Source organism: Peromyscus leucopus, chromosome 1 (assembly GCF_004664715.2).
Source record: "Peromyscus leucopus breed LL Stock chromosome 1, UCI_PerLeu_2.1, whole genome shotgun sequence".
Classification (NCBI taxonomy): Eukaryota; Metazoa; Chordata; class Mammalia; order Rodentia; family Cricetidae; genus Peromyscus; species Peromyscus leucopus.
This window is the reverse complement of record NC_051063.1, coordinates 153,048,856-153,064,003: the sequence shown is the minus strand read 5'-3', so window position 1 is coordinate 153,064,003 and position 15,148 is coordinate 153,048,856. Positions and strand designations below refer to the sequence as shown.

The 15,148-nt window shown below is 41.3% G+C and overlaps 1 protein-coding gene across 2 annotated transcripts in view; it reads right to left on the bottom strand.

Moving 5' to 3' along the window:
* Tsg101 (tumor susceptibility 101) overlaps positions 1 to 15,148 on the bottom strand; it is a 30,741-nt gene that overhangs the window by 2,710 nt on the left and 12,883 nt on the right. Inside the window, exons 5-8 of one of the 2 annotated variants that reach the window (XM_028860268.2) lie at positions 14,115 to 14,241; positions 10,355 to 10,421; positions 8,289 to 8,380; positions 17 to 219 (exon numbers count right to left, since the gene is read on the bottom strand). In XM_028860268.2, the coding sequence (XP_028716101.1) occupies positions 17 to 219; positions 8,289 to 8,380; positions 10,355 to 10,421; positions 14,115 to 14,241 (489 nt within the window). The remainder of the gene's footprint in view (positions 1 to 16; positions 220 to 8,288; positions 8,381 to 10,354; positions 10,422 to 14,114; positions 14,242 to 15,148) is intronic. The other variant, XM_028860269.2, reaches the window with a different exon arrangement.

Genomic DNA, 15,148 nt, shown 5'->3' with positions numbered 1-15,148 from the left:
CCAATGTATTACTTACTACTTCTTGATCTAAGCGGGTAACCATCTCTTCCAGTTTCTGGTGGCCCTTTTTCAGATCTTCCTCTGTTCGTTTCAAGGCATTGAGCTCTGCCTGAGCACCATCCATTTCCTCCTTCATCCGCCATCTCAGTTTGTCACTGACTGCTGAGATAAGAGATGCTCGAATGGTGTCCTCACTGATTGTGCCGTCTCTGCTGGGACCTGCAGAGATAAGGCAAAACTCTGGGCACCAAGGCTCAAGTAGGTGTTCAGCATTCATAACCCTTGGACAGCCCCACAAGTACATAGCCAATTGTAATCTGTATCCTTTTGCTACGAGCGGCTATAACCTGTATGAAAGTTTTCAGAGAGTTGTATAAATCCTTCTACAGAACACTGGAACTGAAGGTGGCCTTGGAACTGCTAACTTTGAGACCACTGAGCACTTACCACTGAAGCCTGACTATCCTAGTTCAATCTGTGGGACCCAAGTAAAAAACTGGATGCAGCGGCCCTAATCTGTTATTCCAGTATTCCTATCTTGATAGGGGGAGCAATAGGAGAAGTGGATGGAAGCTCATAGGCCAGCAGTAGAACCAAGAGAGATCCTGCTTCAACAAGTAGAAGGTGGAACCAACCATACGCGCGCACACACACACACACACACACACACACACACACACACACTAAACAAAGTAATAATTTAAAAAAAGGATTTAACTATTCAGTCATCAGGACAGCATAAAGGCCAAATCAAAATCTCCAGTTCCTTACACTGTACTAATTTGTAAAGTACTTTTTAAAAAAGGAAGAGGGGCTGGAGAGATGGCTCAGTGGTTAAGAGCACTTACTCTTTTCTCTCTCTCTCTCTCTCTCTCTCTCTCTCTCTCTCTCTCTCTCTCTCTCTCTCTCTCTCTCTCTTGAACAGGGTTTCTCTGTCTAATAGTCCTGGCTGTCCTAGAACCCACTCTGTAGACCAGGCTGGCCTTGAACTCACAGAGATCCGCCTGGCTTTGCTGGGATTAAAGGTGTGTGCCACCACCGCCTGGCCAAGAAATACTTTATACAAAAGTTTAGTGCCTACCCAAGGGATGAGAAGACCAGTGAAGATAGTTATCTTATTATGTGCCCGTTTTGACAAAGATATATTAGGAATATAAGTTTTAAAGTCTTTAAAAGACTCCAGATCTTAGCTGGGCAGTGGTGGCACATGCCTTTAATCCCAGCACTCAGGAGGCAGAGACAGGTGGATCTCTGTGAACTCAAGGCCCGCCTAGTCTACAGAGAGAGTTCCAGGACAGCCAGGGTGGCTACACAGAGAAATCTGTTTCAAAAAACCCAGTTCTTAATAACCTACGTGAAATTTTATTATGCTTGTCAGATGCCCAGATGATAACAATAATAGCATGCTCAATTCCATTTATCTGTGTTGTAGAAGTTATCTGAACTAACAAAACTTAAGGATCTTTTTATATGGGCTTTTCATATATAAACACACCAACCGATTTGGTTCAAGTTACCTCATCTGGTCTAATGGATCATGTCACACTGATGTTCAATTTCAATCTCCTATGTTAAAGATATGTTTAAGGGCTATGTTTAAGGGCTGGAGAGATGGCTCAGAGGTTAAGAGCACTGGCTGTTCTTCCAGAGGTCCAGAGTTCAATTCCCAGCAACCACATGGTGGCTCATAGCCATCTGTAATTAGATCTGGTGCCCTCTTCTGGCCTGCAGTCATACATGCTGTATACATAATAAATAAATAAATCTTTTAAAAAAAATTTTTTTTAATTAAAAAAAAAAAAAGAACACATGTAATTTTGGAATTTATATTGTTCTTATAAACTAGGTTATGGGAATTCCCCATAAAATTCAAACAGAAATGCAAAAGACCACAGCAGCCCAAACCATCCTGAGCAGAACAATGCTGGTGTTATACTTAAAAACAGCACAATACTGGCATAAAGTGGGCACGTAGATCAATGGAACAAAGTAGAGAAGCCAGAACTAACGAAGCATCTATTACCATGTGACTTTTAACAAAGATGCCAGAACCATGAAAAACCAACATTCCCATGTAGAAGACTGACATTAGGTACCTATCTTTTATCTTAAAAAACAAACAAACAAACAAACAAAAACCCCAAAAAACCAAAAACTAAACAGGATCAACAACTTAAGATCTAAACTGAAATTTCCAATGGCAAAGAGGGGAAACACTTAAAGATTAGGAATATGCAGTGACTTTCTGATTCTGTCTTCAACAGCTCAGGAAATACCAAGTGACAGATGGGACCGCATCAAATTAAAAGGTCCTGCACAGCAGAGTAGACACTCCACAGAACAGAAGACAGTTGCTGTCAACTCTAGTATACTTTGCATCTATAAGACCTTCAAAAATTAGACAGCAACGGAGCTACAGATGTAGCTATGATGGTTAATCTTAAAAAACAATGTACTTATGTGTATATGTGTGTGTCAATATACACCATGTGTGCAGGTGCTTGAGGAGTCCAGAAAAGGGCATCCCCTAGGATGTAGTTAGAACTAACTACAGGGGGCTGTGAGCCACCTGACATGGATGCTGTGATCTGAACTCAGGACCTTGTCAAGAGCAGCAAGTACTCTTAATTGCTGAGCCATTCATTACCCCTGCATCTGTGATGCCAACCTTGACTGTCAATTTGACGGGTTTAGAATTACCATGGAAACGAACCTCTGGGAGACGTGTATTTGATGTGCTTTCTAGACTAGGCTGAGGAGGGAAGGAGAGCACTCCATGGGTGAGAGCCCCAGGCTGAATAAAGAGTGGAAATAGCCAAGCTGCTTGGCTGCAGAGGCAGTGTGAGCAGTAGCTGTCCTACACTCTTGCTGCCCTGGCTTCCCTGGCAAAATGAACTCTACCCTCAAACTATGAGCTAAATAAACCTTAAGTGCATCCTGTCAGGTATTTTGTTACAGTTACTAGAAAAGTAACTAACATGATAGCTCAGTTGGCAGAGTGCATGGTTGGCATGAACAAAACCCTGGGGTCGATCCCTGTTCTCTTACAAACTAGGCTGGTGTAATCATAGTACACAAGGAAGAAGGGGCTGAAGTTCAAACAGTTTTCAAAAATAATACAAATGGGGGGCTGGAGAGAAGGTTCAGAGGTTAAGAGCATTAGCTGTTCTTCCAGAGGTCATGAGTTCAATTCCCAGTACCCACATGGTGGCTCACCACCATCTGTAATGAGATCTGGCATCTGGCATCCATGCAGACAGAACACTGTATACATAATAAATAAATAAATCCTTAAAAAAATAATACAAATGGCCAATACATTAAAACTGTTCAACATTTTTATCCAGCAGAGAAATGCAAATCAAAACTACAATAAGTCAGATTGTTTATCATCACAAAAACAAGCAGCAAATGCTATTGAGAATGCTGAGATTAAAAAAAAAAAAAAAAGATTATACAGCAACACCAAGTCCAGGACTCTTCAGTTAAGTCAGTAACATTGAGAGTGGGAACAAGCTGAGGCAGCAAAGTGCCCCGCCTGTGAAGGTCACTGCCTCCATTAGGCTGCAGATGCTGGGATGAGACCTAGTCTGAACCTCTTATCACACAGACTTTACTATAAAACACATCCAAGCTTACTTGAAATCTAGCATGCTTTCATGTCTGATAAGAATTCTAATTAAAATTTGAAAGATGGCAGTTGGGAGGGCAGGCAGATCTCAGTGACTTTGAGGTTGAGTTTTAGGACAGCCAGAGCTATACAGTGAGACCTTGTCTCAAAAAAAACCAAACAAAAAACCCAAACCAAAACAGAACAAAACAATCTGAAACTGAAAGTCAAACAGAAAATTCCAGGATTTTTGAAGCAGTAAAAGTCGTGGGGCAGGAGAGCCAGCTCAGTGGCGAGGGACCTTACTGGAGCTCCGGTTTAGTTCTCGGGGTTGACGTGGCAGCTCACAGCCACCTGTGCTTCCAGTTTGAGGACATCCACACAATGAAAATAATTTTCATAACAGAAAACCAAAACATCTGAACTTTAGTGCAAAATTCAGTGAGCTGCTTGCCACTGAGACAAGAAAAATACAACTGCTTGAAGCCTCTCAATTTCCAGTCAGTTTTCACACTAGTTTTTTAAAGTGGCTTAAGAGGAACCCTACATTCTCTGTATCCACTACAACAAGCTAAGCCCTCACACAACGACAGCTATCTAAGCAAGCAGAGCCAGACTTCAGTTTCAGGACTGCAGAGTTCTACAATTCCAGACTGGCAAAAGAAAAAAGGTAGGGATAGTGGTGGCTCATGCCTTTAATCCAGCACTCAAGAGGCAGAGGCGATCTTTGTGAGTTCAAGACCAGCCTGGTCTACAGAGCGAGCTCCAAACAAACAAGTCAGACTTTAATAAAATAATAATAATAATAATAATAATAATAATAATAATAATAGTAGTAGTAGTAGTAATAAATCCTCAAAACTTAACGTCAGATGGTATTCATCACCAAATTTAACCCTTAGGAAATAAGATACAATTTTCCTAGTGTTAGGAAAGCAACACTCAACAAGATTACTCATCAAGTAATTAGGCTACTGTTAAAGCCCTAGCACACAATGCCTGACTTAACACCACTCAGTTCTCTATCAGTACTTACTGATGACTATTTCTTGTAAGTCAAAAAGGAGCCATTTTATATTAGCAAATCTATAATTAACCTATCAGAAAACAAGATAAACAGCAGCTTTTCCAATTTTTATTATCTCATTTTTAAAATTTTATGTGTATAGGTGTTTTGCCTGCAAATACATCTGCGTACCACATGAAAGCAGTGCCTGCAGAGGCCAGAAGAGGGTGTCAGATTCCCTGGAACTGGTGTTGCAGACAGCTGTCAACCACCAAGTGTGTGCTGAGAATCAAATCTGGGTCCTCTAGAAGGGCAGCATGTGCTCTTAACCACTGAATATCTCTTTGCCCCAACTTTTCTGATTTTTCATCCTTAACCCATGGTCCACAAAATTGGTTCTCAGACCTGTTTCAAAAAATGGAGCGCAATTAAAGACACCCAAGGTTTACCTCCAGCCTCCCTTCACACATGTACACACATCTGAAAACAGACACCACATAGGTACATACGTACATACATACATACAAACAAAACAAAACAAGACAAATAATACTTTGCGACTGGAATTGACAGTGGGTAGAAACTGCTGGAAACAAAACCAAAGATACAGAATACTACTTACTGTACAGTAACTATGGAGCCTGAGTTATCACAAACTATCTACTCAGAAAGTGGATCTATGATAATCCTCAAACCATGAGGATTATTTCTTCTTATATTAACAATGCAAAAAGTTACTTTCTGAAGTAGGAGAAAACCTTTAAACAACCACATGCACAGAATTTTCATTTATAGTATTGAGTGCCAACCTGGAACTCGGCATAGTGCTTATGACAGTTTTCATTTGGACGGACACAGCTTCAATACTGTGCTAAGCTTTGTGTAAGCAACAGGAGGCTAAGGCCGTAACAGCCCACCACCCACCAACCAACGTGCTATGGTCAGATTGTACTAGTCTTGTACAGGTGACCACAGTGAAGCTGCTGTGAGTTCATGACTGAAATGGCTGTGACGTGGGTGGTACTTTTCTAAAAAACATGGTATTTCAAATCTCAAGTCAAATCTAACTTTAAATGTATCATTTTCCATAAAAGCCCATTTTAAGGATAAATGGAAATTTCTAAGCTATAAAATTCTTCAAGTCTAATGTTCTGAAATGAATCAACTGCAGAAGCCTTTTATGGGCAAAAGATAAACTACTAAGACCCAACAAGCTGAGTTCAACCCCTCAACCCATTGCTGGAGGGAGAACAGATTCCCCAACGCCATCCTCTGACCACCAAACCTATGCTGAGAATATACATACACTGACAAAAAACATTTATAACTGAGATCAAAGTGATTATATTATCTAAGAAATAAGGCAACGGTTCTATTCCCATTTCTCTGCTGCTGCTTGAATCCAAACAGTAGATTTTTTTTTTTAACAAAATGTTATTTTAAGTGTATGAGTGTTTGTTTGCCTGCATGCATTTCTGTGCACTTCTTGTGTGGCTGGTACTTGAGGAGGCCAGGGCATTGGATCCCCTGCAACTGAAGTTACAAACAGATGTAAACCACCATGTGGGGGCTGAGAATCAAGGGCTGAGAATCAAACACGGGTCCTCTGGAAAAGCAGTCAGTATTCTTAACCACTGAACCATCTCTTCAGTCCCAAATTTAGTAGTTTTTTTTTTTTTTTAAACATACAGACTGAATTAAAGATCTCCCAGCATCCATCCATCCATTCATCCATCTTTCTTTCTTTTGAAAGTTATATTGTTTAGGGCCAGGTGTGTGGACACATGCCTTTAATCTCGGCACTTGGGAAGCAGAGAAATGCAGATCTCCATGAATTCAAGTCTAGCCCGGTCTACAAACTGAGTTCCAGGCCAGTGAGACCCTGTCTCAAAATTAACAAAAAGTTTATTGTATAAAGGAAAGTACATTACAGAAAAGACAAGCATATTTTAATATATCAAAGCCATGTCATTAGATAATGATAACAGAAGCAAACGCTGTCTGGGTAGCAAAGGCATAGACATGAGATCCCGGTACCAGATCTCAGGACATCAGAAAACATAACACCAGCCTTGCATCAACCTGTATTCATTCAAACACTTAGCAAAATACGTTCGGCTGTGGAGGAGAGGTGGTAGCACGAATTGGTAAGAGTCAGTGTGACGATAACACAAAGGAAATAAGCAATGAACAAATTCTATGACATAAGAATAGCAGGAAATAAAGTAATAGACTGAGGGGCAGGATCCCACAGAGCCTTCTAAACCTAAAACCTTTATACTGAACTCAGTGAAACGAGGATTTCAGCAGAGGAGTGACATCACTGACTCATGTTTGAGTAAGATCCTTCAGGCTGCTTATGTTAATAACAAATGCAGGGGCTGATGGTTCTCAGACAGTAATTTAGAAGAGATAATGGTGACTTGTATTGGCAGTGGGTATGGTTAGATTCCAGATACTTTGAAGATAAGATGATTCTAGAGGAATCAAGGATGACTATAGAACAGGTATAGAAAGACTTGAGTTCAACTTGAGTCATGTTGAGTTTAAGATGTCTGTTAAACATCCAGTGAAGACAGCAAAAAGGCAGCTGGATATAAGACTGCAGAAGTCAGGAGAGAGGTACAGACAGGACATTTAAAGCTCTACCACCAGAGTGAGGAATCAAAGTGCCAAGAACTAATCAGGGATTCCAATATTAAGAGGAGGAACCTGCAGAGACTGAACACAAGTACCTAGGAAATAGGAGGAAAAGATCAAAGTGTGGTTCCCTGGAAAGAGCATCAAGCTGGCAGCAGCCCACTGTGTCAGATGTCGAAGCCAGAACAAGGAAGAGACAGCAGCCACCAGCTATTGGATTTAAACCCAGAAAGGTCACTATGATGCTGACAGAAGCAGTTTTCAAAGAATGGTAGAGGGAAGGCAAGAAGGGCTGAAGATAACAAGGACAGACTGTAGTCTCAAGGAAGTTTGCTGCAGGAGGAAATGGGGTGGTGCAAATAGGGAAGTGCAGTTGAAGCTTTTAAAGGCTGTTTTAGGGTATGCTTTTATGTGCCACGGCAGCAGTCCAGTAGGTAAGAAAGGAAATGGCTGAGACGATAAGCCAGTGTAAGTTAGAAGCTGTACGCTCCAGTGGAGAAACTCTTTAGGCCAAGCAGAGGTAGTTGAGAAGTAGGAGGCAAATGCAGTGACAACAGGGAGGCACACCGAGCAGGACAGGCTGCAGAAGCACTCTTGGTTCAGACAGCTCTACAAAGCCAATAGCACTGGTGTGCAACACCATCTTACTGACCCTTTCATGCAGAACTCAGAGTGCTTTGTGTTACAGGTGCTCTTCCCTGTTTCCACACAGCCAGACCACAAAGCCTACCATCTGCTAGCAGTACCCAACCTTACTTTAGGGGCTTTTTCTTTAGAACTCTTCCAGCCTGTTACCTGCTTCTGTGAAGGTGACCCTCAGACCCTTGACTCAACATATGTGAGATTCACCAGTAAAATGTAGCAATCAGGAAAGTGTTAGTGAGCTATCAGTTACATATTTAGACTTCTAAATGTCAAAAGGCTCATTTATAGGATGTTAAACCACATCAAATTTTACATGTAAAAAGGAAACACACTTTTCACAGGAGACTTTGACTTATGTAGAACAATACAAATGCTCATACTACTTACCAACAGTGGTCACAGGAGGCTGGGAAGGGTACTGGGAGCTTGTTGTGGCAGGGTATGGGCCAGCAGGTGGGTAAGGACAGCCAGGATAAGCACTACAGGAAAGAATATCAAATATGAAGATGACCCAACACTGCAGTACTATGAGAACCCCACTGAGGAAGTTAAGCTTGACATATTATATTCCCAATTCATGAACTTACAGTTTTAGAGATGAAGGTGTTTATTCAAGGAACAGTATATGCAAATTACACTAATGACACTGGGTTTACAGTAAACTGTAGGGCCAAGCATGGCAGTGTGTGCTGACAATCTATGAAGGAGGCTGAAGCAAGGGGGTGCTTTGAGTATGAGTCAGGGGCTGAAGAGTGAGCTCAATGGTTAAGAGTGCTTACTGTTCTTGCAGAGGACCCAGGTTCAGTTCCCAGCACTCACATGTTGCCTCACAGCCACCAGTAACTCTAGCTCCAGGGGATTCAACACCCTCTTCTGATCTTTGTGGGTACCAGACATTCATATGGTGCACAGAGACTCATGCAAACAAATCACTCATACACATTTAAAGAAAAAAAAAATCAGGTGTGGTGGTGGTGGTGCATGCCTTTAATCCCAGCACTTGGGAGGCAGAGGAAGATGAATCTCTGAGTTTGAGGCCAACCTGTTCTACATAGAGAACTCCAGAACAGCCAGGACTGTCTCAAAAACAAAGAGATGAGGCTAGTTTGGGCTACATAGTGAGACTCTATCTCAGAAAACGAAAAACAAAGAAGTCAACCTCCAAAACAGCCTGACAATGTAGCTCACACCTATAATCTCAACATTTGGGAGGCTGTGGTGAGTTCCAGACCAGCTGGAGAAATGGTTCAGTTGTTCTTGTAGAAGACCCAGGTTCAATTTCCAGCACCCACAAAGTGGCTCGAAACTGTCTGTAACTCCCGTTTCAGGGGATCCAAAACACTCTTCTGACCTCTGAGCACCAGGAATGCAAGTGATGCACAGACATACACATGAGAAAAACACTCATACATATAAAATAAACACACCTTAAAAAAAATGTGAGCTCTTATATCAAATAACCACCCCCCCACGCCCCCAAAATAGTAAATGGTCAAATGTTCTTGCTTGGCTCTGATTATATACGGTTACCTTCACAGAGGCAGAAACTACTACAATATTCCTAAGGACAAGACCCCAATAGTAACAGAAGAGTAAAATTTTCTATTCTGATTTCTAGTCTATTAGAGACTGACAGTATTTAAATTTTGTCTGGTGCTTATTGGTAACCTTCAAAACTTTCAAACATTTAATCTGAAAGCAAACCTTTACAAAATTTAAAAAACTTGTTTATGGGTAGTTTGTGTCATTTGTGTATTCTAAAAAATAGTCTTAAATTTGGGTTCTGGAAAATCCAAAGTTTCTTTGTAAAGATTTATTTGTATTTATCTTACTTAATGAGACAGGGTCTTACTATGTATCCTTGGCTAGCCTGGAATTCATAAAGATCCACTTGCCTCTGCCTCTGGAGTGCTGACACCCAGCTATTTTTACTTTATGTGTGTACATGTGTGGGTGCCAGTGGAGGTAAAAGGGAATGCTGGACCCCTTGCAGCTGGAGTTCCCAGTTTGTGTGCTGGAAACCAAACTCAGGTCCCTCGGGAAAAGCAGAAAGTGCGTGTAACCAATGAGCTATTTCTCTAACTCCTATAAACTTCTCAAAAAGGAAAAAGCAAGTATTTCAAGGCCCCAAACCAATCAAGATCACTGTCATTACCAACCCCAACCCCATCAACTCTCTCTCTCTCTGGTAAATAAAACAAATCTGCATTTCTCTAGACAACCTAAAACTATTTTGGAATTGTATGCATACCATCTACCACAAAATGCCACCAATAAGCCACAAATGGCAGCCTAGGCCTATAATTCAAGGCCGAACTAGGATTATGAATCTACAGAGCCAGACCTACCTCAAAGAACACCAATAAACCAACCTTTAACTGAATTTCCACTAACTTTATTTAATTCCCCAGTTATCATTATTTTGATTCCAAACATAATAGAATTTTCATTACCTGGGATTGGGAGGGTATCCAGATGGATATGCGGAGATTCCACTCGGCATGCCTGGCATGTAGGAGGCTAAAAATAATTTTTAACATTTGAAAGTCATACACACAGTCCTAAATATAAAGGCTGTAGAGTAATATGCATCACTGTCAAACCACAGCAAAATTCCACACCAAGAATCCAATCTCAGCTCAAAACAAAACCAACATCAGCATTTCTTTAACGAACTAACAGTTCTTTAAGGAATAAATATTTTGAAGTCATTTAATTCCCAAATCATTAAACATGAGTGACAACACTCATGCAAATCCCAACAAGAAATGACTGGCAGACAGGTCAATCTGGTCAGCTCTATAGCCTCATATTCATCTGTAATTTAGAAAGTAATGCTGGCCCCAATTTGCTCTAAGACCTGCTACTTAGGAGGTAATCTGCCCCTGCATCTACAAAATTTTGGGACATTGAAGACTATGTTGACTAAAGATTTGCACTGTTGGTTTTGTTGGCTTGTTTGAGAACCTGACACTCCAAATCACTGTAAGAAATCCTATAAAAAACTTACATCCACACTCATCTAGACCGGTTAAAAAAAGCTTGGAAATGCTAGGGGGAAAAGGTAAAAGCCATTAGCCTTTAAGAAATCTTCATTTATTCAAACCCACATAAGGTCAGTGGTGCCAAAGGCTAACTTTGGCTTCGATGGAAAAGGACTTGCCCTCAGAGTCAATTTTACTCCAACTTTCCTTATTAGATACAATGGTGAATCAGTACTTAAGCCAACAAACAAATGTTTTATTGCCTTCTATGTGGCAGAAACAGGGACTTGATGGAGGGGAGATGGAGAAAGGGAAAAAGAAAGAAGAGAAGAGAAGAGGATGATAAGAAGGGAAGGCACTAGACGAGAAGGAACCTTGGCCACATATTGCTGGAATCTAGTTGGGACCATAAAGAGTCACAAGTAGCTATGTTCTATTAATTGTGCCGACAGGGAAAGCAGAGTGCTATCTACGGGATTATCCAGGAAAGGAGCTAATCTAAATCTAAGAGGTAGAGTAAACAGAAGTGATCTAGTAGAGGAATGGCAGATGACGCTCAAGAAAAAGAGACATGGAGCCTTCAAAGAATGACCTAGAGGACAGAATATAAGCAAGTGGGAGAAGTACACTGGGCTGCTATCAACAACAGGCTTGGAAGCCTTTACCAGCCCAACATCAGAGTTCATGCCTTCTTGTTAGGATGTATCAGTAGATGCTGGAATGAATACTTTCCCTAAGTATAATAAAGGATGAAATTCAGTATTTAATTAAAAAACAAAAACAATCCCCTCCCAAAGCTCCCAAAATGTCACAATTCCATTCCACACATAGATGCTTTCCAAGCAGGAAGCACAGTTGACATTTATGAGTATCTCTTAGAAAAGGCGATTCCACTGTTAAGTATTAGCAACACACAAGGTCAATATCACTCACTTCCATACTAGTTTTTCCAATGTACACACCAATATCTCAGAGTAGTAACTTCTTCATAACTATAAGCAATTTTCCTTTGTCTTAAAAATTGGTTACTTCAGGGCCTGGAGAGATGGCTCCATGTGTGTGCTTGCACAACACACACACACACACACACACACACACACACACACACACACACACACACAGAGTTTGAGGGGCTAGAAAAATGGCTCAGTGGTTAAAAGCAAGTACTGCTCTTATAGAGAACCCGAGTCCTACTCTTAGTACCCACACTGGACAGCTCACAAGTGACCGCAACTCCAGTTACAGGGGATCTGATACCTCTGGCCTTCTTAGGCACCTGCACTCATGCACAAATACCCACATAAACACACGAACAGAAAATTAAAATAAATCTTTTTAAAAATAAAGTTTGGATATAATGCTGGCTTTAATTTTAAGTGTCTGAGTGTCTTGCTTGGAATTACTTATGTGTTCCATATGCACGCCTGGTGCCTGCGGGGTCAGAAGAAGGCATTGGATCTCCCAGAAGTAGAATTATAGATACTTGTAAACTTCCATGTGGGTCCTCTGCAAGAGCAACAGTATTCGTAAGTGCTGGGCTGTCTCTCTGGTCCCATAATGCTGACTGTTTAAAGACTCAGTGTCTCTATGGTGCCCAGACAGGTACTGAACTCCTAGGCTCACACAATTCTCTTGGCTAAACCTCCAAAGTCTTTGGAACTACAGGCACACATTATTGGTTTCTTTGTTTTGTTTTTCGAGACAGGTTTTTCTGTGTAGCTTTGGAGCTTTGGTGCCTGTCCTGGATCTTGTTCTGTAGACCAGGTTGGCCTTGAACTCACAGAGATCCACCTGGCTCTGCCTCCCAAGTGCTGGGATTAAAGGTGTGCGCCACAGCAGCCTGGTTATTTACTTGTTTTTTTTTTAACAATGTCTCGTGACATGACTCATTATTCAAAAATTACCCTGAAAGAGATAAAAAATGTTCTAAGTAATGATTTCTCAGCCATTAAATATTTATTCAAATATGTATCAAAGCCTCTTGGCTATTACTTAGGATGTGTATGGGCACAATCCAGACCTTTGTTTATAGACATACTTGATGATAATGTTAATGTCTAAAATGTTATTAAAATTGGACTAGATGGACAGTACAGTGGTCTCTTAGTGATTTACTTAAACTAGCTCTTCAGTGCTTGATGAGACAGTGAGTGCGAAAACTTGACTGCAACACTGACTAGTGTGGTTTCTTTCTGGAATACTGTACTTCCAAAACCAATGTGAAACTGAAAGAAATACAGAAACGTTCCCTCTGTCTTAAGTGGTAACTAAATCTGAACAAATAAATGAGGGGATCAGACTAGAAAATATTTGGCACTTTAAACTTAAAACACTCTGTCAATAGGACTTACTAAGACAGAAACAATCACTAACATCCTTAACAGAGGAAGCACTGTCCTAAAGGCAAGCTTACTCTGGGAGGGACAGGAAGGAGAGGAAAGGAGTCACTTCTTTTCCATTCCCATTCTGCCCATGGATCAAGACACTCTTCAGGAAAAACAGATTAAAGACAAGAGAATGAATGACTTTAGGTAATGGAGATAAAGCTCAGTCTTCAAAGAGAAGTTTGTCAGAATCACAGCTTAAAATGCCATAAAAACAGTACAAAATAAAAATGTCCAAACAAGTAAGTACAACCAACTCCCAATTACCCAGGATGATTCTGAAGTAGCAGCAAGAATCATTTACATAAACAGAACAGGGACAGAGCTGTCCCAGGGACGGACAAGTACTGTCCCCATGCCCTCATCCTTCCAACAAGGTAGTCACAAATTGGCTGTACTGTAGAGAAGCACCGCAGAGCTAGATGTCCAATTGTGTATAACCAAAATAGCTCAAGGAAATGAGCCAGTTCACTGCAATTAATTCTCTACAACACTGATCCTGGAGTCATAGAGATACCTCAGGCTACCTTTCAAATTACATCTGCTTTCTAGGTAGTCAAATAAGGCTTTTCCATGGCATGCATAATTTAAAACTTCTAGCTCTATTTGGCATCTTCTCTTCCACTCTGGAATCCAGAACATCCACACTTTGATTTCTACCCACAGATAGAAGCCCAAATGCCAGTCTTTGGTAGGAACCTGTATATGCGGACATGGGGCCTCAGGATATCTCCCAAAACTCCACTAACATGACAAGCTAAAAAGCAAAGTAAGATATTTTAAGAGTTTTACAAGGCTTCATTTTGTTTCTGCAAATTTTAAAATGAGCTCTTAGTTGTACTTACTATTTGGTGGCCCTGTTGCTGTGTATGGTGGGTAGGATGCAGAAACAGTGGGACGGGAGAACACTGGAGGCTCCTCTCCAAATATCACAATCATGATCTGAATAAGCTCCAGCAACTCTGACCGTGGCTAAAAAAAAAAGGGGGGAGGGGGTGACCCCAAGCTATAATTATTTCTCCAACAAATAGAAGAGTTTGGCATTTTTTTTTCTGTAGTTGTTGCTGTTGTTAGTTTTAACTCAGTCAGACACTCTTGATTCTTTTGGCTTTTTATTACTCGACATGTGTGCACAAGCACATGCACCAGTGTGTGCGGAGCTCAGACGACAACTCTGCACTCAGTTCTCTGCTTCCATCTTAACTGAGTTTAGGGATCAAACTCATGTCACCAGGCTTGTGTGGCTGGCCCCAGAAATTTTCCTGACCACACCAATGTTCACATCAGACAACAGGTTACATGAGAGCACAGAAACAAGTTTGTATCTTTCTTTTTGGTGTTGTGATCACTTGTGAAAAAGTATAGAGCAGGCATAAGCCTTCCAGAAACAGCAACTAGTGAGGATCACCTCAGTAAATGGACTGGGCCAGCTCAAGGCCAGGCTCTCACAAGCTCATTCTATCTCCGAGTTCTCCCTCTCAAGATAAATGTGATGGTTAATTTTGGTTGTCAACTTGACTGGATCTGGCATCAAATAACAGAGAAGACCCTCCCAAACAGGCAGAGCCTTCTCATGTCAGCCCAGCTACAAAAAGGTCAGAGAGTAAAGCAGCATTGCTTTTTCCCCGCCCATCTTCCACTTCTTGCTCGTGAGTCACCTATGTATCCTGCCCACTGCCACCACCGCTGCTGCTCCCTCCTGACACTGGAACCCCGCTTCCTCGGCTTCCTAATGCATACTGACAACTACTGGATCTCCACAGACTGGGACTGACTGCTGAAGTATCCATCCTCACCGACTGAGGAGCTCCTGGGCTCTCAGCCTAGCTAGTGGACAGATCGTCACTGTTGGTTTACCCAACACCACCACACAAACCAA